The sequence below is a fragment of the Ammospiza nelsoni genome, chromosome 14, assembly GCF_027579445.1.
Source record: "Ammospiza nelsoni isolate bAmmNel1 chromosome 14, bAmmNel1.pri, whole genome shotgun sequence".
Taxonomy (NCBI): Eukaryota; Metazoa; Chordata; class Aves; order Passeriformes; family Passerellidae; genus Ammospiza; species Ammospiza nelsoni.
The window spans coordinates 3594736-3620218 of NC_080646.1; the positions used below are offsets into that span (position 1 = coordinate 3594736).

At 38.8% G+C, this 25483-nt stretch overlaps 1 protein-coding gene across 5 annotated transcripts in view; it reads right to left on the reverse strand.

The window, feature by feature from the left end:
- LRRC28 (leucine rich repeat containing 28) overlaps positions 1–25483 on the reverse strand; it is a 48613-nt gene that overhangs the window by 11887 nt on the left and 11243 nt on the right. For 4 of the 5 annotated variants that reach the window (XM_059482338.1, XM_059482337.1, XM_059482340.1 and 1 more), the window contains exon 6: positions 4485–4691. In XM_059482338.1, coding sequence (XP_059338321.1) covers positions 4485–4691 — 207 coding nt within the window. Of the gene's footprint in view, positions 1–4484; positions 4692–9172; positions 9222–25483 lie in introns of all 5 variants that reach the window. The other variant, XM_059482342.1, reaches the window with a different exon arrangement.

Here is a 25483-nt window from a genome sequence, read left to right on the forward strand (position 1 = left end):
CAGAGAACCAAGAGACTCTTTTTCTAAAATAAAAGTGTTAATGGATAAAAAAAAGAGTTTTGGTGTTTTTTCCCCTTTAACACAGACCCTTGCTTTGCAACAGTCTGCAGGGGTTTCAGGGACCATAATCTGGGCTTTGTTCAAAGCAGAGTCACTGGACATCAAGGGACACATTCAACCATCAAATGCTGCTTTGACCCTGTCCCAGAGACATTCCAGCTCCCAGAACTATCTGCTGCATCCATCAAGTGTCCTGCCTCAGGATGGGAGCACAAATCCCTCTGCTGACTGATGGGCACTGCTGGAGATGCTGCTGAGCATCACCTCAACCAGATGATTTATTTGGGCTCACCACTGCAGGGCTGAAAATAGTTTAGTGAAGTTCTGGGATATTTTTAGATGAAACAAAACCCCATTGTTATCCTACAATGAATAAAAATACTGCAACACAGAAGCAATGTAACACAATAAAATATTGTAGGGCTGGTGAGGAATCAGCCAATACAATTTAAAGCAGGTAGCAGGTGGATGGGACATGTAATGTTCAGAGAATGTACCCTCGTGTTGCAGAAGCCAGTTAGACTAAAACCAGCAGGAAACTATGGGTTGCTGGGGTAGCTTGAATGTGCTACTGTTTAACTTATTAATTTAGAGAATGGCAGAAAATTTTTAAAAGAGGCTCATCTTGCTGGTTTCTACACAGATGTATGCAAATGGGCTGAAAATCAGGCAAGTCAAAAAAAGCCCTAAAGCTGTTCTTTTCATATGCACTGAGAGGGGGGAGTGAGGCTGCATCTCATCTCTTCCCTCTGTCTTTATCTTATGCTATGTTTAGATTCTAAGTTCTGAGTTGACTGCATTTCCTAGGTAATTAAAGCAAATTTTTGGATGTTAGACAAAATATCTCAGTAGGAAAAATTCAATTCCCAAAGCCAAATAGCCTGTAACTATAAATGTTCCTTTGATAGAGTTTCTTTGCATTAAATAACCAAGCAACTTCTAGACTCCAAAAGATTTTTTCTCAGTTTCAAACATTATCCATAAAGTTTAAATTTTAATAAATCATCACTTTGAAAGGCTCTTTGTATCTCATCCACATTAATTTTTATGTCTTATATCAGCCAACAAATATTGTTAAAAGTTCTCTAAAAACCATGCTTCTGAAGAACTCGGTGCAATAAGGAAGCTGCCCATCTCTGAAAAGGCTAAAGCTACAAAGAAGGTTTTCATGTGGCTTTTGCAAGCACTGTACTGTGTCTAAAACATTTCCACTTTCCTCCTTCCAGCCTCCCAGATCAAAGACCTCTCTCCCAGAAATGACCAAATGCCATGAGTCCTGAACAAACCCCAATTCTATTTTTTTTTCTTTTTCTCCCTCTTTTTTTTTTTTTCCTTTTTTTTTTAACCTCAGGGCCCTGGCATATGCATTCCACATGGCTGAAGATGGAACAAAAGCCCTTGTGTGGCTGCACTGATGCTCTTTTAACCATACTGCGAGGGCATGGACACAAAAGCAGCATATACTGAGGTAGAATAAGACCTTTGTTTACCACTGATAATTACTAGACCCATTTTCTAAATAAAAAGTGCACATAAATCCTCAAATAAAGTGATATAATACTGAATATTTGCTGTCATAACATCCCCTATACTGCCAGTACACTTGAGAATTTATGGCCTATTTTAATTATATTTGTACTTTATTACACAAATGATTTTTATTTTTGCAGTGTCATCAGATTCACATTCTGCTTGCAGTGGAATTTGTTTTCAGGCACCCGAGCACTCGGTAATGCTAAAATTTAAAGTTAATTTTCTGTCAAAAGATAATTTATGTTGTAAGTAGATTGATATACAATGATCAGCAGATTTCTAATACCATTTACTAAGGGAGCATGAAGTTACCATGACAATAATACAACTGATCAGGATGCAGCTTCCGGTTCAACTTACACATATAATTTTTGGAGTTGTTCTTAAAAATTAGTTTCTTAGGAAGACCCAAAGGCTGAGATCCATAATGTCTCATTTCTTTTAGTATAAACTGAAATACTGAAAAATGATTTTTACAAAACACTGGCATATCCAAGATTTAGGTGTATTCTGCAAAACAAATTACTAATTCACTGTTGTTTACCCATCTGTTTGTTTATGGTCCTGTTCTGAAAGTCACAGAGTGGGATCAGGTATTTTTGCTGTATTTTAAAACTGATTAACAGTGTTACACTGTTTTTTCCAAGACATGTGCCTGCAAACTTTTAAAAGAATGTACAGGGCAAAGAAGCTCCTGATCCCTGTCCAGCAGGGCTGTGCTGCTGCTGGAATAAACCTTGCACCCATCAATCCAGAACAGGAAAATGCAGATTTCCACTACATTCACACGAGGCTCTGCTGGCAGCTACGAGGGACAAACTTGGACAAGGCAGAACAGACTCCTGGTTGACAGAGTAGATGTCACCCACCATGTGAAATAAATGAAGTAAATAATGCTTTAAAAAGCATTAAACAACTTGTTTCAAACCTATTTCTTTTAACATGGACATATCTAATAAAAAAAGAAAAACCCTCAACCATTCTGTCAGGAGATGAATAAATTCTCTGCTTTTCAACACAGCTCCCTAATTGCAAAAAATTGTTTTGACAATATTTGCTTGACTATCACTTGAAAGTATTTATGCAGTATTTTTCACCATTATTTAGCATCCTTATCAGTCATTAACTGGTAAAGTGAAGTTGGATGTAAGAATACACACAAAAGCCCCACCAGCCAACATGTGCAGCAAGCAGAAGTAATGCTACAATTATGTTTAACTTCAGCAATATTCCAAGACAAATATTTTCCCAAGCAACAGAAGATAGATTTAATCTTTTTGCTTTTCAATGCACTCTCTCTTCTACTTTATTTCATCACATCTTGACCACTCTGAAGCCTTCTGATTCTTCAGAGGAAGGATTAAACATTTACATTTATACTGTGCTGCTTTTCCTCTGAACTCTAGGATTTATGATTCAGTTTCATATCCAGAGATAGCAAATTATCTCCAAATGTTCACCAGTGAGTCACTATTAAGAACTACTGAACAAGGTCAATTGACAGTCTTTGATGTTTCCCGTTATTTTAAAAGTTCCTTTTGAATGTTTTGAATTTGAGTCTAAAAATAAAGAAAAAAGAAGGTGTGTCATTATATTAGAGATTTATTTCCTCCTTTTGAACTTAAAACTTTGGCAGATCTATGGCTCATCCAGGTCACGGCTCGCTCACAGGTAAGCTACTAGTGGAGAGCAAAAGTAGCAAAAACTTTTATCCTTTAAAATTTCACATCTCATCTTACTGAATTTTTGCAAAATTAAAATTGTTTAACTTCCTCTCTCATGGCAGTTAAAAATATTTGCCAAAATAAGGCAAGGCAATTTGCTTGTTTTAGTAGTGTGGAATCTGGATGATGCATCCTGGAACTCGTTTTCTCATTTATATAATGACATATGCTGGGACATAACTGCAACACTTTGTCTGGAGACATTATTTGCACTTACTTTCCAGCAATAAAAACTAAGGTGATAAAAAATTCAGAAAGATCAGTAAGTTCTTTAAAAACTGAACTGCTAGTACTGAAAAGATTAAGTTAAACCTACACAAGGTAATTAATTTAGAAATTATGATCTCATTTTTAGCCATCTCAATTTCCAGCTTCTTTCCAATGTGATTATCATAACTTAATCTGCACCTAATTAACACCAAACTCTGTATTCTAGAGAAAGTATTAATGGCTATTCAGATGGCAGGGCAGGTCTGCATGTGTGTCTGTATCCCAGCTGAGATTAGCCCGTGGCAGGGCTGAAAAGTGACAAGTTCAGGGAGGAGGATTTGTTTTCCCCGAAGGGAACACACAGTGACTGCCCCCAACAAACCCCCACACACTGACTGCACCTCCCACTCCTGACCTGCTTCCACTCTTCCAAATTTTCAAAGGGTTGAGCAAAAGGCTCATCAATTCCTCCCTGGGCTACTACTGTGGAAATTTTGATGGATGCCTGTACACAGCACAAACTAAACCTGCACTGGATTATGTGGTACTGACACTCCTAATGCTGAAAAGTAATTTATATGGAGTTACTGGGACTCCACAACAAGTTTTAAACCATACTTGAGGAATCTTAGTTAAATCATCAGATCCAGCAAACAGAAACAGATCATTACCCAAAGTGGTGGAACTCAGATTACACAGTACTATATTTAAGCACATCATTTAAACTTTTTCCCCGCGGTTAGCTAAAAATAAAGCAAATTTGATAGCTTTAAAAAAAAAAACCACGAAACCTTAACCTGCATTTTTTTTATTAACATATTTTCCAACAATATGATCCCTGTGACAGCTCCATAAACAGAGTCTGCGGGGACCACCAAAGAAACTCACTTGTTGCTTTGTTTTTCACGTCTGGGGCAGTTTGTTTTGCTGCCTGCCACCCCCCAGGTGGGCACTCACCGAGGGGCAGGAAGGCCAGGCGGTTGCCAGCCATGGAGAGCTCGTTGAGGCTGGGCAGCTGGCACAGGTGGCGGGGCACAGACCACAGGTGGTTCCTGTCTGCAGTCAGGTACTGCAGGGAAAGGCACATGTGCAGCCTCTCGGGTAACGTCATCAGGCGGTTGGTGGAGATGTCCAGGGTCTGCAGCTCCCGCAGGTCTCCGACCTCTGCGCAACAGGCAAGGCAATTGTAACTGCTGACATAAAAACCCTCACAAAATTAAAATTAAAGCTCATCAGCAATGCTGCTTTTCTGTAGATACTGTTCTATCAATCCATGCTGAGAACTGATACTGATTGATGCCTTGTGAAGGCTGACCTAGAACAGACCTAGATGCTGGACATATTTACAGAATAAAGTAGGGATTTATTAAAAGGATCTCCTCAATGGATCCACCTTGGGCAGCACCAGAGCCCAGCCAGGGCTGCACCCAAGATGAACCAAAATGGCCCCAAAATGCACGGCCGGGCACGGGCTCTGTCCCTGGGATCAGCTCTGCTCCATTTGCACCTTGCAGTTCATTGTCCCATTCCAGCTTGAGCCCAGGCAGTCCCACCCTGCTTGTTTTTCTCTCTCCAGCCCACGGGGTTTGTGCTCCTGGGCTGAGATTTGGGTCATTTGTCCTTGGTGCCCAGCTGGAGCAGGAATTGTTTTGTGTCCGTGCTCTGTGAAGAGAGCTCATCACACCCTAACAGGAAGCTCAAACATACAGACTAAATCAGCACAGAACATGAAAAATATAAAAGCTAAAACCTGAGGCATCGTGCTAATCTCCATCATCTTCATGTCTCAAAAAAGATTTCCAATACGAACGTGATGGAGATTATCAGTATCAGTTAGGAACCTTTATCAGTATGTTTGAGATCTTTCACAGAGCATTCCTGAATTGGGACAATTACTACTGCCAAAATACCAAGCATTTTCCTAGAGCAAAATTAGAATGAGAGGAAAAAAAAACCCAAATCAAAATGCAAACAAAAACACATTACAAAGCTTGCTGATATTGAGAGTGTTTTGCACAACCCCAAATTCGGGAAAATTCAAAGGAATTTTCTTTTTAAATATTGAGGATGCAATGAAGGATTACTTAAAATTCTCTTGCAAGAAGAGTTACAAACACATGCATAGCACTTCTTGCTTAGTGACAGTCTTTCACCCAGCACGCTTGGGAAACACAGCTCTGTCTTCATGATACAGTTCAAAAGGGCTAGTTTAAATTAGAAAAGAAATTTCTTAATAACTTGTGAGTGATATTGTTATGTTATATTGTAGGAAGATATTTCACTAAATTCTAATCTACTGTTGCAATAATTACAGTGTCTAGAAGTTTGGTTTTTCTTTTATTTCAAGAATTCAAAAGTTGATTTTGTGTTTCAAATAGTATTGTATAATTTTTTTAGGTAGGTAACAAACTAAATTTGTAAAAGTGTGTAAGGCATGATCACATGAGCAGCCTCACTTGTGCAACAGTGTTATTCCTTGTGTCTGGCCTGTGAAACAGGATGCAGGACTGACTGACAAATACATTCAAAATATGTTAAGCAGCTCTGCAAGTTAGACCTCATTGTTTATTTAGTTATTCTTTTACAGTTACTCTAAAAACTGGATAATTCTATATATTATTTCCCTCAAACGGGAGGAAACCATAACATTTCCCCCAAACCTAGAGAACAGTTTTGCTTTGTTTTAAAAATACTTCACAGCAATGGAACCAACTCATGAAGTGCTCTGTGCCCCTAAAACTTGCTGCAGTTCTCAGCATCTTGCAGACCCAAATGTACTTTGCTCTCAGCTGAATGAAACCAGCTCTTGCATCTGAGAGCTGCTAAAACAAGATTCACTAGAATCTTCTACACTGAAAACACCAGACAATCTACACAATCCACAATCTGTACAATTTACAGCTCTATCACCCAGATCTTTTACAAAGATATAAATAGGGTAACACTGTTTAAGTTAAAGTTAAACAGAACCTGTTGTGCCCTTAAGCTCTCTGCAGCAGGAGCTAGAAAACTCACTGTTCCCTGAGCTCTGAGGTTGCACCTTGTATACCACACACAAAGAAGGAAACAAAACACTGGGTTAACCCAAGCTGTCTTCTACACAATGGGAAAAAGAAGTTCACCTTGGGAGAAACTGCTATAAATGTTACTTTCAAGACTGGAAACATGAAAAGCAAAGAAAGGGAAGTTGTAATTCAGTATTAGAGATTTTCACACAAGTAATCATTAAACAAAATGCATGTGCACATTTAGAGGGAGTTTCTGCCCGCTGCAAACAATCCCAGCATCAACTACAATAAAGACTCAGCAACACAGTTTATGCATCCTTTTAGAAATATTACTGACAGAAGCAGCTGCCATACACAGATGATCACATTCTTCAAACCTCTTAGCTTTGATGTCAACAGGAATAAGCTTTACTTGAAAAGGATTTTTTTTTTACTACAGGATTGAAAGTAAATGACAAAAGGAAAATAATCACTACTAAACAGCACAAGACTACTGTGCAAAAAGAACTGCAGCAGATCTCATTTCGAAAGAGTTTTATATTCATCACAAAGCCATATGCTTGAAAACAGTGACAGGAAAAGAGCCACCTACATTCAGCCAAACCACTGACCACATGCAGTCAATAATAGGCCCAGCTATTTTCATGCACTAACCTTTTTCTCTGCCACTAAAAACAGTTCTCTAGTTCAGTTTAGGTCCAAAATCCCATAAATGTTACGGTTGGCAAAGCTGGCAGAGTTTCAAAGGCATTGCTAGAATGATATGTTTCAAATCTAAGAGGAAATAAAAGTATTCTCACTTTATCCTTCATCCAAAAAACACATACCCAAAACTTCATCCTCTCTACCTTAATCTCCCAATGCATACCAGATGTAAACATCCACTTTCAACATCTAGTGCCACATGTTGCACAAACACCCACTGACCCACAGTGAAGTTTTAAGACTAAGCCAAACAACAAAGTGCCATCATATTAAGGACATAACCCTCATATTAAAGGTATAACCCCCAGACTCCCCACCATAGTGCTCAAAGCTCAGTTTGAAGAACATGCTCAGACACTTACTAATGACACTAAATTGGTTTTCATCTCATTAAAGCTAAGGGAAACAATTAAGAGGAATAACACAAATATAAACAGTCCATTAATAAGTTTTTCAAGCTTTTAGTTACTAAATACTATTATCCTTGCTTTTAAAGTCTTGCAGCATAAATACTGCAGGAAGCCTTGGCTAACAAACACGGTGAAAGACTTGCAAATCTCTCTTTTGCTGTCAGCTCATCAAACACTAGGATATACCAGGGGTGAACTTTGGAAATTTACAGCAGATCCAGAAAAGAAAATGGCTATTCCCAAACAAAAAGAGCTGACAAAGGGACTTTCAGAGATTCCCCCAGCACCCCCAAGGGTAAGAAAGAGACAAGAATTATACATCACCATTAGACCACACTGAGGAGTTCCAATTACATTTAAATGAAATTCATAAAAGTGTAATTTAAAATTTATATTAGCTCTAGGGTTAACACTATCAAAATCAACACAGCAGAGCACTGAGCCCCACTCTGATACCAGAAGCCAGAAAAAACCCCAACTCCTCAGCAGCTCTGCCACCCCCCAGCTCAGGAGGACACAGATTTGTGCAGGCAGAGAGAGCCCAAACGTGACTCCATCCGTGTCCATCTGCAGGGAGTGCTGCCAGCACATGGAGCTGGGCAATCCCATATGGTCCCAACGTGCACACAGGAGGGGCTGACAGACTGCGACTGCAACACCCCCAGCCCACGGAAATGCAGCGCGGGCTCCGCACCCAGCGCCCTCCCAGGGGCCCCGCGGTGCCACGGACCCAGAGCCCACACAGAACCCACACAGAACCCCAGGCTGTGCTCCAAAACTGGGGAACTCATTTTATCCTTTTCTCCCTTGATAATATGCAGAGTCAGAAGGGATCACTCAGCTCCAGAAAAGCAGCCTTGGCATCTGTTGTAAGAGCTCTCCCAACTACTTGGCAAAATGGAAAAGTGAACTGTCCTCTTGTGTGCTGGGGTTTTCAACAAAAAGGTGCCAAATAGATCTGGCCCCCAACATAATGAAAAAAGAAACATCAGTATACCTTTAATATTTTTCTTTAAAAAAGTGAAACCAGGAAAGGATTTCAGGGAATGTCCAAAATTATTGACCTTCTAACAAAATGGACTGTGTTTATATAAACATAACTAGCATCAAGGAAAAAAAAATCTATTTCTGATTCAGATGGTTTAAATGCCAGTTTTTCAAATTAATTCCCATGGTTTTACGTGAAGGAAACAAAAAAAAAACAACCAAACCACCCATCTGGAAATAAGCAGCCTATACAACACAGAGTAATTGCCAAAGGCAATTCCAACTTCCTTAATCTTTTCTGGGGGTACAGGCCTCACCAGCTGCATGACCCAAAAATAACCAACAGTTTTTCTTTACATTTCAAGAGTAATCCCACCTTTCCCTGATGGGCCATAAACCAAAATTTCATCCTAAGATATATGAAACACATACACACTTGGATTTGAGCGTATGGGAGGGAAGGGTTTACTTTAAATCTGAGTCCTTATATCCCAGTAAAGTTAAAAAGGGGGAGAGGAAAGGGCTACAGACCTACCTGCATGAGAATGCACCTCAAAGCAGGATATTAAGGGGAAGTAGAGAACCTACAAGGAATGGAAAAAGGGACTGATCAGCAAAGAGAGCTGGCACTTCAGAGGTCAGGCTGCAGAGGTTAAATGCAAACTGCCAGGAGGCCAGGAAAATGGGAACTCACAGACAAACAAATGGTTTCTCAACAAGAGATTAAGAGCAAGAAATGAAGAACTGATGTCAACAAGGAGTAGAAATTAGGAGGACAAACCAAATATTAAATTAGGCTTTTGCATCATTTTTTCCTGTAAGAATAATGGTGTGTGTGAGGACAGAGACAGAATACCTCATGGGAACAAGGACAAAGCACTGCAAATTACCACATCCATTACTAAAATGAAATGAGGCTGCTTAAAAAAATTTCCATCCCAGAATACTGAAAAAAAAAAAAAAAAGGGTTATATATCAAAATTGCAGATTTGGGCATGAGGGTTCTCAGTGAATAGGACATTTTCTGGGATAGCAGCCTAGGGCTGGAGAAGAAATGTAGAACCTGTTAATGTGAGCTCAGTGTTCCTCAGCATCTCATAACAACTGTTCTAAGGGGAAAGAGCACCCAAGAGTAACCAGTGACTGGAACATAAATAGAAATGCAGCCCAGATCTTCTCAAATGTAAATCACGTCACACTGGTTTATCTTTCTTTGATGAAATTTCTTAGTTAATGGCAACACGTGAGGATCACACCTCATGGTAAATTACTGGGATGGAGAAAATATTATTAGTGGTGGTGTTCCTCAAGGGTCTACCTTGTTTAGACTTCTCATTTTGCACCTGGGTAAAAAATATTAGGTTTCAGGTTGCTGTCAACCCAAGTATTTAAAGTAGTACTGATGTGGTAGAGAACCAAATTATCATACAGCAGGAAAAGCAAGAACTTCTGGACTTAAGGGATAGAAATGGAAAGGAAAAGAACAGAAAACCATAACAAAAAAGAACAGAAAATCATGATAAGAAGGTGCTGCAAGTCAGGGCTCTGCTTGAAACAGTGAAGGAGGAGAGGGACTGGCTATACTTGCTCCCTCCCAAAGGGCAATAGTGCAATTTCAGCCAACTCCACTCTTGAAATAATGTTTTAATCAACTTCCATGAACCTGAGCACAAGATGCATTTCCCCAATTAGTCCTGTAAAACCATGCACCAGTGAGGAAAAGTGTTTGAAGTCTTTCATATTTAAGAGAACTTTGTACCTGTCCCACTAGAAACAAAAAATCCAAGTCTATACATGCCATGAATTTGAAGTGGATACTATTATCAGCTGAAAACTGTAACAGACAGGAAGTGTAAGTCTAAATTGCTGAGAGCTTGATGGAAAAGATCTCCTTTAGATCAGCTCTGGAATGTCTCAGGAGGACTTAAATAGACTTTAAGATGGTTAAAATAAATTAAATAGCCTATTATATATTACATTACATTTACAGTTCTTCCACGCAGCTCACATTCCATAGCCTATAAAAATTAAATTTTCTAGCACAAATTGACACTTAAGGTAGTCCTGTGCCATCTTCAAACAAGGAAGTTTAACCATAACTGAAATTGGTATCATTAGATTTAAGGACAATGAAAGGGGCAAGCAAATTGAATCCCATTTACATTTTCACACTGCTGCATGCAGCTCTTTCTCTGTATTGTGGTGAGAGAGCTTGAAAAGTGGTCTCTAAATCTAACAGACCTGAAGGTGATTTTCCTCATATTTCTCCCATATAGGCTAACATTTGCTTAGTTTTTTAAAGGAAGAAAAAAAAAAGTGGTACTGGAAGACATCTTGTGATACTGCAGCAACTGTTTTATGAATAACTCACTTTTACATAAGGTTCTCAAAGAGTTCAAACCCATAAAAATTCTATGGAAGAAGAAAGCCTCTATCCCAGCTGATCAAACTTCAATCTATTAATTTCAAAGCAATGCTTATGGCTGCATTTCACACAAATATTCTGGCTGCAAAGAACAGGGGAAAAGATTTTTCTGGGGCAGGACAGTCTTTGTGAATGAACACAGTCACGTAACACCCCTCAGAGCTGCTCCCAATGCTTGGTTTCACCTACTTCAGCCATAAACTACATTGACTCTCCTCCAAAACACTTAAGAAGCAGACAAAGCCCAAAACCAAGTGAAAAATACATACTTCTGCTGAACATACCAAAATAGAATCTTTTTTTCCCTTAACCTTGCTAAATGTCACATGCAAACTTAGTACCAATCTTTATTTATTTTGTGCCATCATTCACAAGCAAAGGTGAGAAAAGTGGCTCCATAAAGTCCAACCTTGCTAAACAGTAATTTTAGGTCAGCTAAAAATGGCTGAAAATAGACATCAGGTATGAGGGTCTCATTAAGTCAAATTCTTCTAAAGGTCAGTGGTTCCCCATCTTGCACCACAATTAAACTTCAGTTAACAGAACTGGCAGCTGTCTGAATGCCATGGGCCCAGCACTCTGGGCTTCTCTCAGCACACAGAGCACAGATCCACAGTGGTTATTAGTCTGTATTTCCTCTCACTGCAGGTCTGGAATTACATTTTTGTCCACAATTTGATGGTTTCAATGAGAACAGTTAGGATAAACCAGATGATAAAAATACCAGAAATTATCATACACGAGAAAAGTGGAAAAGGTGGGAGGAAGGGCAAGAGGAACAGGGAGAGGAAAAAATTGTTTATGCACAAAGGTAACTCAAGGCCATGAAACTATCAGGTTTGCTGTTTTCTTGGTTTGGGGTTTTTTGTTTGTTTGGTTGGTTTGTTTTTTCAGAAGACAACCTATCCTTTCATTTTGCTCTAGTGTGCTCTGCCTATTTCACTGCCCCACAGCAAGGTACTGTTGTTACACAAACAAGAGATGTGAAATTAATGTATTCATATTATTCTATGGTTTCATTAAATGATACCTCAAATTTTGACTAGAGCAGCCAAAATTAAGTATAAAGAATCAAAATAGTACTTTATCAAATATATTGCATGAAAAATTCTGCTAGCACTCTACAGAAAAAGTCTCTTATTTATGGAGTTTTTCTGCTCTTATCTTTCTGTTGAGGAGCAGCTGTTTTCCTTTTTCTGGGTGGTAAGAACATAAACAAAAGTGACATGAATAAAGCATGAGACCTGTTATGTTTCTCTTGTTTTGTTTATGTCTGACTATCTTTACTGCTGCACATAGTCCACCATTCAATGTGCACTAATATCAATACATGGAAAGGGGGGGGGAAAAAGCCTTCCAGAAAAACATAGTGCATAAAATACAGAGCTGATGATTTGAACTCATGATGCCAGACAGCTGAAGATGGTTCCTTAAATACAACAAACCAGTACTGAAACCAAGGCAAACAAAAGGAGCATCCTAAGGAGAGATTAAGGACAGCTCAGGAAGCCAGGGAGACAAGGCTAGTCCTGGCTGTAAATTCTAGGGCAGCTTTTTCCTTTCTTCGTCCAAGGAACAACTTGAGATCAACACAACAGAGTGGTCTCTCTGACAAACACAGATTAGTGGCTTCTAACTCACTACAGCACTGGTGTCTAAATAATCCACACAAAGACCAATCTGTTGTGACTGTTGCTATCAACTGTTTCCAGCCAACTCACAACAGACACATCTTTCTTCTTCTTGAGGTTAGTTAGGGTTTTTTCTCTTCCTCTCCACTAAATGCATAACAAAAGCAATAGTCCAGGTTCAATTTTCATTTTCAGTGGAAAGTACTGTTGTAGATTTATGGCTCACTCATTGTACTACTGGGAGACACCACAGAACACCCTTCCCTGAGGGTCAAATTTGCCCTTCACAGCAAAAAGATGCAACTATAAATTTGTGTGGGATAAGGAAAAGAATCAAAGGGAGATCTTTAGCTTGGAGCCACGTTACAGCAGTGGAGTCACTATATTTGTTTTTTTAAAGAATGCTACTGGATGGGACTGTCCAAAGTCCTAAGAAAAGAAGAGTTCTTCCAGGCCACTGGCAGTTACTACAAATTGCACCAGTAATTACTGGGGAGGGACTGGCTAAACCTTACAGGAAACATTCCCACTATAATAGCCATGAAAACTATAGATCCAGACGTCCTTTTCTAGCAGCAGCACCAGGAGATTCTCTTGCTCCTCCTCCTCACTGTCCCAGCTGTCTCTGCTGAACTCAGCAGCCCAGAGAATTCACCAGCCCAGGAGAGGAGGCAGGAGCTGCTATAGTGACATGGTAACTACATTAAAAATGCCATGGACCAACTACTAACAGTTTTAAACTAAGATTATCAGTAAAAAAGAAGACATCTGACTTCAAGCAACACTAGCATTGTCCTGATTTTACAAATGCTGAGAACTGCAAGTCTTGTCTTAATCAGTGATAGTTTCTGCTGTTTAGTGTTTCAAATCAGCACAAAGCAGACAAGTAAGGCTTGCAATTACACTCCAAACCCCCCATTCAAGTAATTCTGAACTGCATTCCTTTACCTACACAAATAAATAGTCTTAGTTCATAAAGCTCTTAAAAGTTAAATAATTATCAACTAGAGTACACTTGCACTTACTTGGCATCAAAGCTTTCCATCTAGAATGACAATTTAATGCAGATTTGGACAATGCTAAGGTAAACACAGGTCTTTATTTTAAATACCACTGCAATAAAATTAAGTTAACTGAAATACAGGTATCAAAGTCTGTGTGTGTGACATGAACCACAGGAAGGTTAATCTCACATCATACCTCGAGTTCTACACATTCTCTTCACAGGCTTTTTCCATTTAGATTTAGTGTCAGTAAATGATGGCATTTTATTTTGCCTCAATTCATTTAATAGAGCAGCTGAGTAAAAACAAGGATGTCAATAACAAGCAGTAATTTAACTCTCTCACAGTGGTATGCAGAAAACTAAATTATACGGTCAATACGGTCAAAATGGAAATCAATATATTATAAAATTCTTCTATTGCACAGCATTAACAGTTAGTGTTTGTTCTCTTTCAAAGACTGAATGACTTTGTTCTCCAAGCTTCCCTGAGCACTCAATCCCTACTAGTAAATTGCATTTGCTTAATGCACAAGTAAAATCAACTACCTGTTAATACTGCTAATCACTGTACATACATTAGGGAGATATTAGGGAAAGAAAGCAAAAAAAAAAACCAAGGAAACCAAAGAAACAAAAAACTACATTCATAGATAACTTTACAAATAAAGACTTTAGAGTTTAAGGGGGAAGCCAGTTAACTTTTAAAACCCAGCCCTAGAAACTATAAAAAATAAGCTTCAAGAGCTATTTTTTTCTGTCACAAATGTTAATCTAGTGCAACTAAAAAAAAAAAAGAAATGTCACAAATTTCAAATTAGTAAGAGGTTTTACATGAAAAATTAGTAGCAAATTAGTTTAATTAGAATTAACAGATAAATTTATTTTAAAACAATGTCAGTAAAGGCAGCAAGCATGGACACAATCCCCCTGAAAAGCAGGTTTTGCTTGGATGGAGTACCTGAACTTGTCTTAAGACCCTCCCAAAATAAGTCACTGCAGGAAAACAAAGTTACAGCTCCTTGGCAGTCCAGCACATTGAAATCACTAAGGCCTTTCTGAGGTAAACCTGGAAACTGCAAAGCAGTTACCACCATTTTTTTTCACACATTTACAAACTGATGAAAAATTTCAGAGAAAAAACACCTGCAGTTTAGTATCTGTTCAAAGCTGAGGTTCTCTGAAAGCCTGACTAAACAGCACCGAACAGACTGTTGGTATTAAAGAAGTTCTCATACTACAGAAAGCTCAACACCATCTGTATGGGAAACATCTTTCTCAAAATACATCCCCACCTCGGAGGTTTGGTGTCAGCCTTATCAATACACATCTGTCTTCAGCCGTGTGAACAGCTATTGGCAAACATTTATGAGAGACGCCCTTCAAACTCCCTTGAAGTGCAGTTTTACTTTTGGGTAACAGCTCTAACCCAAAGACTTTTACAAGTATTTTAAAGAGCATCTGTTTTGAAGTTGCAGAAGCGAGAGGTTCATATATCTCACATGTGTTTGAGCCAGGCAATCAGTAAAGGCTTATCTTTACAATCAGATAATCAGCAGAAGAATTCAGTGATGACAGATGAGTAACAAACCAACTTTTTCTTCAATTCCTTTACTTAGGAAGCAGGTCTGAGATGAGGCACTGTACAATTACTTGAGCTGAGGTTGATGTCTCAGAGTGGTTTCAGACTGGCTTACTCCAAGTGCCACCCTGCTGCTGCTCCCGATGGAGCCAGGCTGACGCAGCATTGCCCAATGCAGACCCCGCCTGTGCCAGCCCCGGGCTGTGCTCAGAGCCCGAGTGCTGCCAGCCCCGGCACGGAAAAACCCTGCTATCCAATTCCAAAGTGCAGGCTTTGCTGTGCTCTCAGGAAAGCGTTCAGCATGTTGAGGGAAGAAGTTTCAAAAGCAGGGGAATGGCGCCTTATAAGAAGCTGAAGTAACTTACATGTATTTTCTTTTGATGTAGATTGTTTTTCTTATGTAAGAATAAAGGTAAAAGATCCTAAACATTCCTTTATTTGTTAGATTGGGCTTTTCCTAAAGCACAAAAGCAAACTAAACCCCCCACAATATCTTTAACACACTTTATCATAATAAACACAAGAGTGATTACAGTACTGATAGTTTCCTGCACAGCAAAGCAGCCAGACAAGCAATGAGCCATCACACTTTCTCATTTACCCATCACACTTTCTCATTTACCCATCACACTTTCTCATGTACCAAGATTATCAGAGGTGCCACCAAGAATTTTGGAGGTGGGAGGGGATTTGCCAGAGCTATGAACAGAGTAATGATCTATTAAGCTTTACAGTCTACTCTGATAATCCATAAAATTATGAAACAACTAGAAATGTTAGGTTTTATAGTCTTAATGGATTTCTAGATACATTTTTGTAACTTACACCTTCAAACACTCCAAGCAAGAATACACAGAATTACATCACTGCAAAATGAAGTTTCTTGCAGTCTGTTTTTCTACCTCTTAGATTCAACTCCACAGGAATAAGACTCACCAAAGGCACCCAAAGACCCTCTACTTCTTTCTCTCATCTGCTGTGCAGACAATAAATTGACATAGAACAAACACCACAAATGGAGTAATGACTGAATTCAAACATAACTGTAGCCACTTCCAGACTGATTTTTTCCTGTGGTATGTAACAGTGTCACAACAAGTCCTCCCCATAAATTTCAAACCCAGGTTTTCAAACAATCAAAATGTAAAAAACAAATAATTCTATTTGACCTTCATTATTTAGGTCTGCGTGCCAGGTCTAATCACTTCTCACGAGCACATTCCACTTCTTAAAAACAGACTGTAGAAATACATATTTCAAACTAAAAGGAACACAACGCATTGTTTTGATGCTACAGCCTGAAGCCCTTTATCTGAGTTTTATCAAAGTATATTCTATCACTGATCAAAGCAGCAATGACAACTTAATGTTCTCTAAAGTTACATATTGCTGTATAAACTTCCCACTTTTGTCTCGTGGCCCCTGGCTCTGCATGACATTGGGGGACATTCAAAGGTCAGGAGATTTCCTCTCCAAACCCTCGGTTCCTAAGTGGCAGCTCTATCCATAGCAGGAGTGGGGAGAGGAATTTCATCAGGGCTCTGTTCCCATACACCCTAGAAATTTCAGGTTGTCATTTCTTCTGTCAGATGTTTCAATGACAGCTTGGTACATTACTGTATCAACTATCTGTCTGTGTGGCAGCATCTCCACATCACCCTATTACTCATTTTACTGTCATCTCAGACCACTTCTCACTCTAGTATTAAAATCAATATTTAATCTTAAATTCCTTCCAATTTATTGCTTTGCATACACCATGTAACTAGCTTTTAAAAGCAAAGTCTGGAAGTTACTTGGACATGAAAGTGTCTCCTTTTTAAAAAAAAATCTGCATTTTAACAATTCACTGAGAAATCTCAAATTGAGTTTACTAGAAAATTGTTATGCAATTTTATGTTTAATGAACTTTGTTGAAATGAGTTGTACTTAAGACTCCTTATTTAACAAAATGGCATAAGAACATGCAACATAACTACCATGTTTCTACAGTCACGTTAAGACCTCCAACATCTTCACAGAGTTTTAAGCTTCAGATGAATGGTTGTCAGGATTACTTAAAGCACTCTCAGCATCTTCAAAATTCCTGCCTACCCCCACAAACAAGAGGAAAAGCCCTGGAGAAACGAGGCTTACAGTCACTTGAGAAATCAAGGACTGCCGAGCAGAAGAAGGAGCCAGGATTTGAGAGGCAGCACCAAATCTCTGAACAATAGAGAATCCAGTTAAATCTGCTCCCATGCTCTCAGGAATGTGAGAATCATCCAAGTATCCCCATTAGAAGCAGCTCCAACTCCTTTATCTCCTATCAGAGAGCCCTGGAGGGGAAAGCCCATGGCCCAGAGCTCAGCACAGACGTGTCCCTGCAAGGATTCTGATTTTCAGGAGCTCGGCTAAGCCAGAAGCTCAACAGGCTTGGGAGCACCACGGGCAATAATTAGATTGGCTCTTCCTGCCCCATCCTGGTTTCACCTACACCTCATCAGGTTTCTTAGGAGCTCCTCTTCAAAGGAGGGAAGGAATGGGGAGGGGCAGGAGGGGGTAATTCTCTGAGTTTGATGCATGGAAAACTTTCACTAGGATCTCACATGGAACAGAAGGGAACAAATGGCAGCATTGGCCCATTCTCAGAATCCAGTTTCAAAATGAAAAACATGAGGATCTGGGATTTGGAATTGAGAACAAAATCAGAACTGAAAATAAAAAATTCGGGCAGCAGCAAGTCACAGGCAGCCTCACATGGATACAGTGTTACCCTCTACAATCAGGGTTGTTCAACAATCTATTAATAAAGTAATTAGTGATCAGAACTCAGGTGGAGTCGTTCTGAGATGTCTCTGTCCAGACAGGTGATGCCAACATAACTGTCACTACAATCTGGCAGCCAGGAAGAACTGCCACATAAAAAGGGAAAATTTTAGTAAGTCTCTGCCCAGATCATACAAAGGAATTCTAACAAAACAAGGATGTCTGAGACACTGATGTACAGCACCCAGCTCCCAGACATTCCTGGATCTATTAATGAACTCAGTAATTACATCAGCATACTGCTCATGCTTAAATACAGTCAAAACTCAATCAGGCACAGATTTTTTTCATGTTAAAGCATCACCAAAGCTAGAGGCAAAAAAAAAGTGTGATTCAGCCAAATTCATTATAATCTTGCTAAAATGTGCAAGAAAGAAGAAAAAAAATCAAAATCAATAAAGTTATGTTACAATTTTGAGTGACCTTTAAATATGATAAAACTAATATCAGAAAACTGAAAACACTTGGTCGTTACCTCGTGCTACAATAGGATTTTAGGCTTCCAGTTATTGACATGAAGCCTCCATGCCAGGCTTCAGTTTCAGTGTGTGCCTCATCTTTTTTTCTGATATGAAATGACCACAGAAGTTAAAATCTGTTTCATAAAATTGCAGTTACTTGAAAATATAATGCACTGAACCATATCACAATTTCTTTTTTTAACTAAGCCCATGCTCATTAAAGGAGCCTAATTTCTAAATACATTTTCCAGTGATTGCTCAAAATTAGAATAGCAAATTTTAAGATGGAATTTTCTAGTCCAATAAGCCTGGTACACAAAGCAATATTTGAATCTCTAATTTAAATGTTACAATGAGAGACACTGATGGCTTCCTCCAACTGGTTCCCATTAGTTTTCACATTACTGAATTACAACACATACATACTCAGCACATGCATTTCTGAGGACCTGCTGTGCACCACCAGAATGAGGAATACCAGGAATACCGCAGGCCATTGTTGAAGGAGATACTTTTGTTGGATTTTTTGTTTCTTAACGTCATTTCTGCTACAGTTACGGGAAATATTTCAGTTCCAGTGCACCCAACAGAAGCCCATCTGCATGAAGTGCTGGAACAAAAGCCTACATTGGAACAACATTTTTAACCATAAAATATAGGTCTGGAATTTTTCTGGCTATGTTTATGCTATTTTTGTTACCAGCATCCAGTGACATTATGGACCTTCTGTGGTACACTGAAAAATGTTGTATGATAGTAACAAAGAGGCTTTTAAAAGCCCCTCACAGGGGGAAGTGGAAAAGCATATAACACTAAGAAGGGGTAAGCAGACAAAGAGAGAACAGTGAGCAGCTCTAAGCACAGATGACTCATTCTGACATTCTATACAGGTGAGGGTATACAGGAAAAACTTCAGTTAAGGAAAATTTCCAGGAATTTAATGGAATTCTTTTATTCCCTGTCTTCACTTCCCTCCCCATAAATTTCAAGCACTCAGAAGTACTAGTAGTCCTCCTGAGATTTTAACCCAAACCAAATGTTTGAGCAAGGCAGACTGTTATAAAATCTCAAGCAACCAACATTCTTGAATTAAATAGGTACCAGTGTGTTTGGACGTGCATGGAAGGTAATCCATAAGGAATACCAGCTGGACAATACACTGCCCTGTGCTTTGGTCACCTCTGGCAGCCTCAGAATCCAACCCCTATCATTTCCCATCCACATTGCCATTTTGTTCCTGACTCCTCCCTGCTGTAATTTGTTTTTTTCCCTTAAAAAAAATTTAGCCCTTAAAGGCTGCCTGGATAGAGCTGTATTGGAGCTTATACAAAGCCAAAACATTTAAAAGCTTTTCCTCCTAGAAATCTAAGGAATGACTTAGAGATACTATCAGGTATTTTTATTGTGCTTCTGAATTAACACAGCATTATTACCAAAGCCTTACTAATCCTGATGTGAAAAACACAACACAGAAACAGGCAAGTGTGGGTAAGTTTTGCATTGATTTAGGAAAAAGTTATAATTAGTTGCTGTTGAACCTAAGAGGTAATGTAAAGCTCAGTATGTTGACCCTTGGTTTTCTACAGCAAACTGAAGGTAGAACTGAGTTATGAAACACAGCATATATTTTACAGATCTGTGCAAAGAAAACCTTGTTTTTAATAATTAGGCATCAACTCCTTCACAGAAAACAACATATTATTATAATAATTAACATTTTTATTTAGGAGGCCATGCTCCTTTAAATAGTCACATACTTCCAGAGTGCAAGGCTCATGTAACCTAATCTGTGTTTTCCTCAAATCCCCACAAGTCCATTTACTTAAAAACACCACGCTCCTGGATGGGTGCCTGGCGTACCAAACCTGGCCCGTCGTGCATATTTTTATCCATGTTACTAAATTAGGAAAGCAGAGTGGACTAAGGTTATGCCAACTTGGAAAAAAGAACAGGGTCTGCATCAGTTTGTGCCTTTGCTTTTAAACTCAGAACCACTATAAAAAAAATTTAATTTTATTAAGTATCAAAGCAATCTGCCCTAAGCAGAGACAATAATAAAAGCAGAAGGGAAATCTGGGGAGAAAAGGTAAGAAGCCAAATTTATTCCCCTGATTTCGAAGCCTCTAAATCAAAATGTGGAGCACAAGTTCAAAAAAACAAGTTAGGACCACATATTTTCATGCCAGGGTCTAGAGTAAGAATTGAATTACTGGCATGCTGTACCCATCAGTGGAAATCTACTGTGAAAAGAAGGGAGGGAAGAAGTCGTGTTTATGTGCCTTTATTTGAGATTTACTGAAATCCCTTATATTGAGTTTTATTCAGAATTCTAAGTTGGGTATTCAAGAAGTCTTTACCAGTTAAATACTGGTATGAATAATACAGATATTGTACTTTACAGCAACATTTAAAAAGTGAGAGAAATGAATATGCAGTTTTCATATCTGGAAGTTTCTCCTGCCCCCAATTAGTGAAGCAATTCCAAAGCAAAGCAGACTTTGCAATAATCACTCAACATTCCAAGGGTTACTGTATAAACAGACAAAGCAGCAATCAACAATTATCGTTTGATTTATAATTTTAGTAACGACTGAACCCTCCTTGTCATTACACTGAAATTACCTATGCAAGAGAAAATGATGTAGGATTTATCTATAAAAGTTATGTATTTCAAAATTCATCTTCCTGAACTCTTCCAGCCTTCTGGAAGCACAAGCTGGTTCAGTTACAAAACTCACTGATCTTACCGCTATTAATTTCCTATTAACTTCGAGGGTTATTCATTATGGAGAGATAATTATTAATTTCCTAATAATGGGTGGGAAGACTCAATCCTCCCTAACATTAAATATGATCAGCCTCAAAAAGGTGTGGTCTTAACAAATGGAATGGGAACACCCAAGTTCTATTTCTGGCTAACACTGACTCCTGCTGTGCCCTGGAGCAAATAGCTTCTGTTAAAAACACTTTTTTTCCACTCTGTAAAATGAGGATAACACTCCCTTATCAGCTTCACAGGATCTTTCTCAAATGCTTTGAAGATAAAGTTTTATAAGCCTACAAATGTATTTTAATGAGTCTTAAACTGATTATATTTCTAAAACAATTTGCCTTTAAAAGGAAAAGGATTTGAAGAGAACTGAAAGGAAGGGTCTCTGAGCTGTTAACCTCCCCTAACATTGCTGCAGTTTGCACTTTAAATACACCAAAGGCACACAAATTCATTTTCCTTCAGTCTGCCTAAAAGAAGCAAAATGGCAACAAGTGGATTCAAGCTGCAGAGCCTGCAGAGACACCCCCGAGGTGTGGATGTGCAGTGGAGCCACCCCATCCTTGTGCTGGGAGGAACCTGCCCTGGACTCGGGCACAGACCTGCACCCCTCCAGCTGCTCCCTCACCTGCACTTCCTCTGACACTCCAACAAACAATCCCACTGCTGACTTTTGCTGTTAGTTGGTCACTTTTCTTTTTCTTGGTCAACGCACTCAGCTCTTGGTTTTTAATGTTCCTGAACAACAAACACAAAGGGAACCATGGTCTAGCCCATGTAAAGACAACTGCTGATTTTTTTTCTGCCTCTTCTTAAAGGGAATTTTGCCAAAAGATGGGCTGGGATCATAAACCATACCCTCTTCTTTAATTAGTTAGCTTTTGCTCTTGACTTGGCAAAACATGAAGCTTTTCATTTCAGTAAATCTATAATTAACTCCAGCATGTGCTGAGTAAACATAACCTCACTTTTAATTAAATCTTAGAACAAGATGGTACAAAACTTGCTGTTTCTAAAGAGAAGTACCTTTCAAATAATGGGGAAAAAAACCCTAATCCTTGTCAAATAAGAAACTTGAATCCAAATTTGAGTATAATCCACCCTCTTTTAAGTCATCTGTTCCCCAAACATGCATTCCAGCTACAAGACCAAAATGTAAACCTGAAGAGCCACCACTACACATTAAAGGAGTCCAAAGCTAAAATCAAACCAAATCTAAATGGTAACAGCAAAACAGAGAACCTTGGTTTTGGGACTCTTCAAGAATAATTTTTATAATGTATATCACTGGATTTTTTTTCCAAATGACACAATAACTATTACACAAAGAGAAATATTATTTCTTAAGAATTAAAGGAGCTGAAGTATCATATGCATTATAACCATCAGAAACAAAGGGGACCCTTCTAGTTAGTAATTTGTGAGAGAATTCAGCAATATTCAGAAAATGTCCTTCTGACAGTACATGCATATAGAACTAACTCTATGATTCTAAATTAAAATGAAATATCAATTCACTGAACAAAAGGAGAGTCTCTGAAAAAATAAAGTTCAGCTACTGTGAAAACAGAGTGTCATATCTAAGTCAAGCTCTTACATGAACTAATGTAATAAAATAAAATAACCATCTTTCGTTTGTGCTGACTTCTTCCAGTAACATCTTTGGTGTCACACATTTCCAAATGGCCCTCAAGAATTTAGATTATTTAAGTGCTACATTTAAATAGTAGAAAACTTGACAAAACTTACTTCATGTTCAAGAACTACATTTTCCAGAGCCAAATAAATGAACTAAGAAACTGTTACAGACAGCAGCTAAAAGATTTACAATTTGCAGAACAAAAAAAATGTTGTGCATTTAAATGAAAACAAGTCCTCAAGAGAACTTTAGAACATTAAATCTCTTTTTACTTATCTGCAACTCTTTAATCAGCTCGTCTCTGAAAGGCAGAACCTCTCAGGGATTCTGATTACCCCAGAATGTAGATACTGAAGACTCTGCATTAGGCAGAAGCTGGTCCCCTTATTAATCTTATCTAAAGTATATTCAAAATATGACATTAAGAGAATTCCACAAAGCATTTTCTTCCAGCCATTTGCTATTATATTTCAGCCTGAACACACTTATTCTGGACAAATTTTATCCTTTCTTTCTCATCAAGTTCAGCTGAGTCCCCCTGAGCAGTTCTCGCAGCTGCAGGAGGCTGCAGGAAGCCCCTCAGCAGTGGCAAATCACACACAGAGCCTCGAGGCCAGAGCTCAGACCTGACCCGAGGGTGGCAGCGCTTTGGGAGCGTTTGCTGAGCACAAAGGAAGGGCTCTCTCACACTCCCAGAGTGCCCCTGCACAGAAGGTGCTTCCCATCTCCAAGGGACACCATTTCCATGCTTCACCCCATGCCCATTTCCCATCATCAGTCCTCTATTGCCTGATCTCCTCAGGAAGCTAAAGCTGATGTCTCCACACTGGCTGCATGTATTTTTATCATTCTCCCTCATCTCCTGCCTTAAAATTATTTTTTGAAACTCACTGAACAATCTTGACCATACCTGAGAAAAGCAGAGTGGGTGTCATTATTAAATTCTCCCATGTTTTATTAAAACAAGCACTTAAGAGATTAAACCTTACCCATCCCAGTGCAGATAAACCACAGCACAGACTCAACCTCTGTCAGAGTCTGAAGATTCTCTACAATCAGACCAGAGGCTTAAATCTAAATCTTGAATGCACACCACTTCAATTAGTTTAAAATTTGATTTCTACAAGACAAATCTTAAATACCAAAAATGAACAGTAAGAGCACAATTGTGGAACAAAGCCATTAAAAATGCATAATGAATCAACATATGCTATTAATTGCATTGTTTCTTCCAGCTCTTAATCACAATTAAACAAGACACAGCAAAGAATCATTCTTAAGAATTAAAATGCAATAGAACAGTGGGGTTGTTCAGACACATAATAGCAAACATTTACCATCCAACTGTTCTGCAGCTGCAAGAAGAATATTTTTTAGCAACTGATTTAGGATATTACTGAGAGTATCTTCCTAGATATCCATGGAATTTTGAAAAAACAGACAGTACTTTTAACACCAGACACAGGGAATGGAGACCCAAGAGGAATGCAGTGCAACCACTCTGAAGTCATTTCCATAAATGACTGTCATCTAAACCCAAAAGCACTTTTTAAATGCAGATCTTTAAATTCTGCACAAGTAGAAGCTAAGTCATATCTTAAATGGCTCCTTATTATAAATTAAGAGCCATTTAGAGCTGTCTTTGCCAGCAGTGCAGTGTCTGCACAGAAAGCAGTGAACACAGTAAAATGATGCACTGCAGTGGAATCACATCCCATCCTAGCTCAGCTGAACTTTGCCAGCTTTCCCAACTGAATGCTAGCTGACACTATAATGAAGATTCATGCTACCAGTATAATTAAGGATGAAACAATTCATCAAAATTTATTATTTTGCTCTCCTTTTTCAATTGTTGAACATAAGTGTTATTTTGAAACCCTTAAGATTTTTTTTAATGAAGGCTTTGAAGTCCTCACAATTTTACAGAGAACATCTAAGAAAACATGCTTGGAAGCCCTCTTTGGGAATTCCTAAACTTCTGTTTAGCAAACAGTGCAATAGATTAACTCCCCAGTGGGCAAATGATGCAGTGTGAGTGAAAGGCTAATCCTGCCCGGGCTGTAACACCTGTGTGCCACCCAGTGCCACTGACAGGGACAGGATGAGGACCAGCAGTGGCACAAGGGACACCACCACAAACACAAAGACCACACTGCTGCAGGCCCCAGTGCACAAGCAGCAACGCCAGCAGTATCCTAAGCATGCAGACTTGTCATGCACACAAAAAACACATTCAGGGACAATGCTCAGGACCAAATTCTCTATAAACTTCAGGAGAAATTTATTGCAGCAAGTCTCAGCTGATACCAGTTCCTAATCAAATGTGGTAGACTCCAAATCAACTCTTCAGTAATGTAAATTATCCTTTTGAAAGTCTTTTTTGGAACCTTTTTAAGTTAATGTGTGAAGTTTTGCAGAAAATGTGTCACTTTTTCTTTGAACAAGTCTTTCTTTCATGGTACAGCACCATAAGGTAAATTATCTTTGAGGAACATAAAGCACACTCAAGTCACTCCTTTCTTTTGAA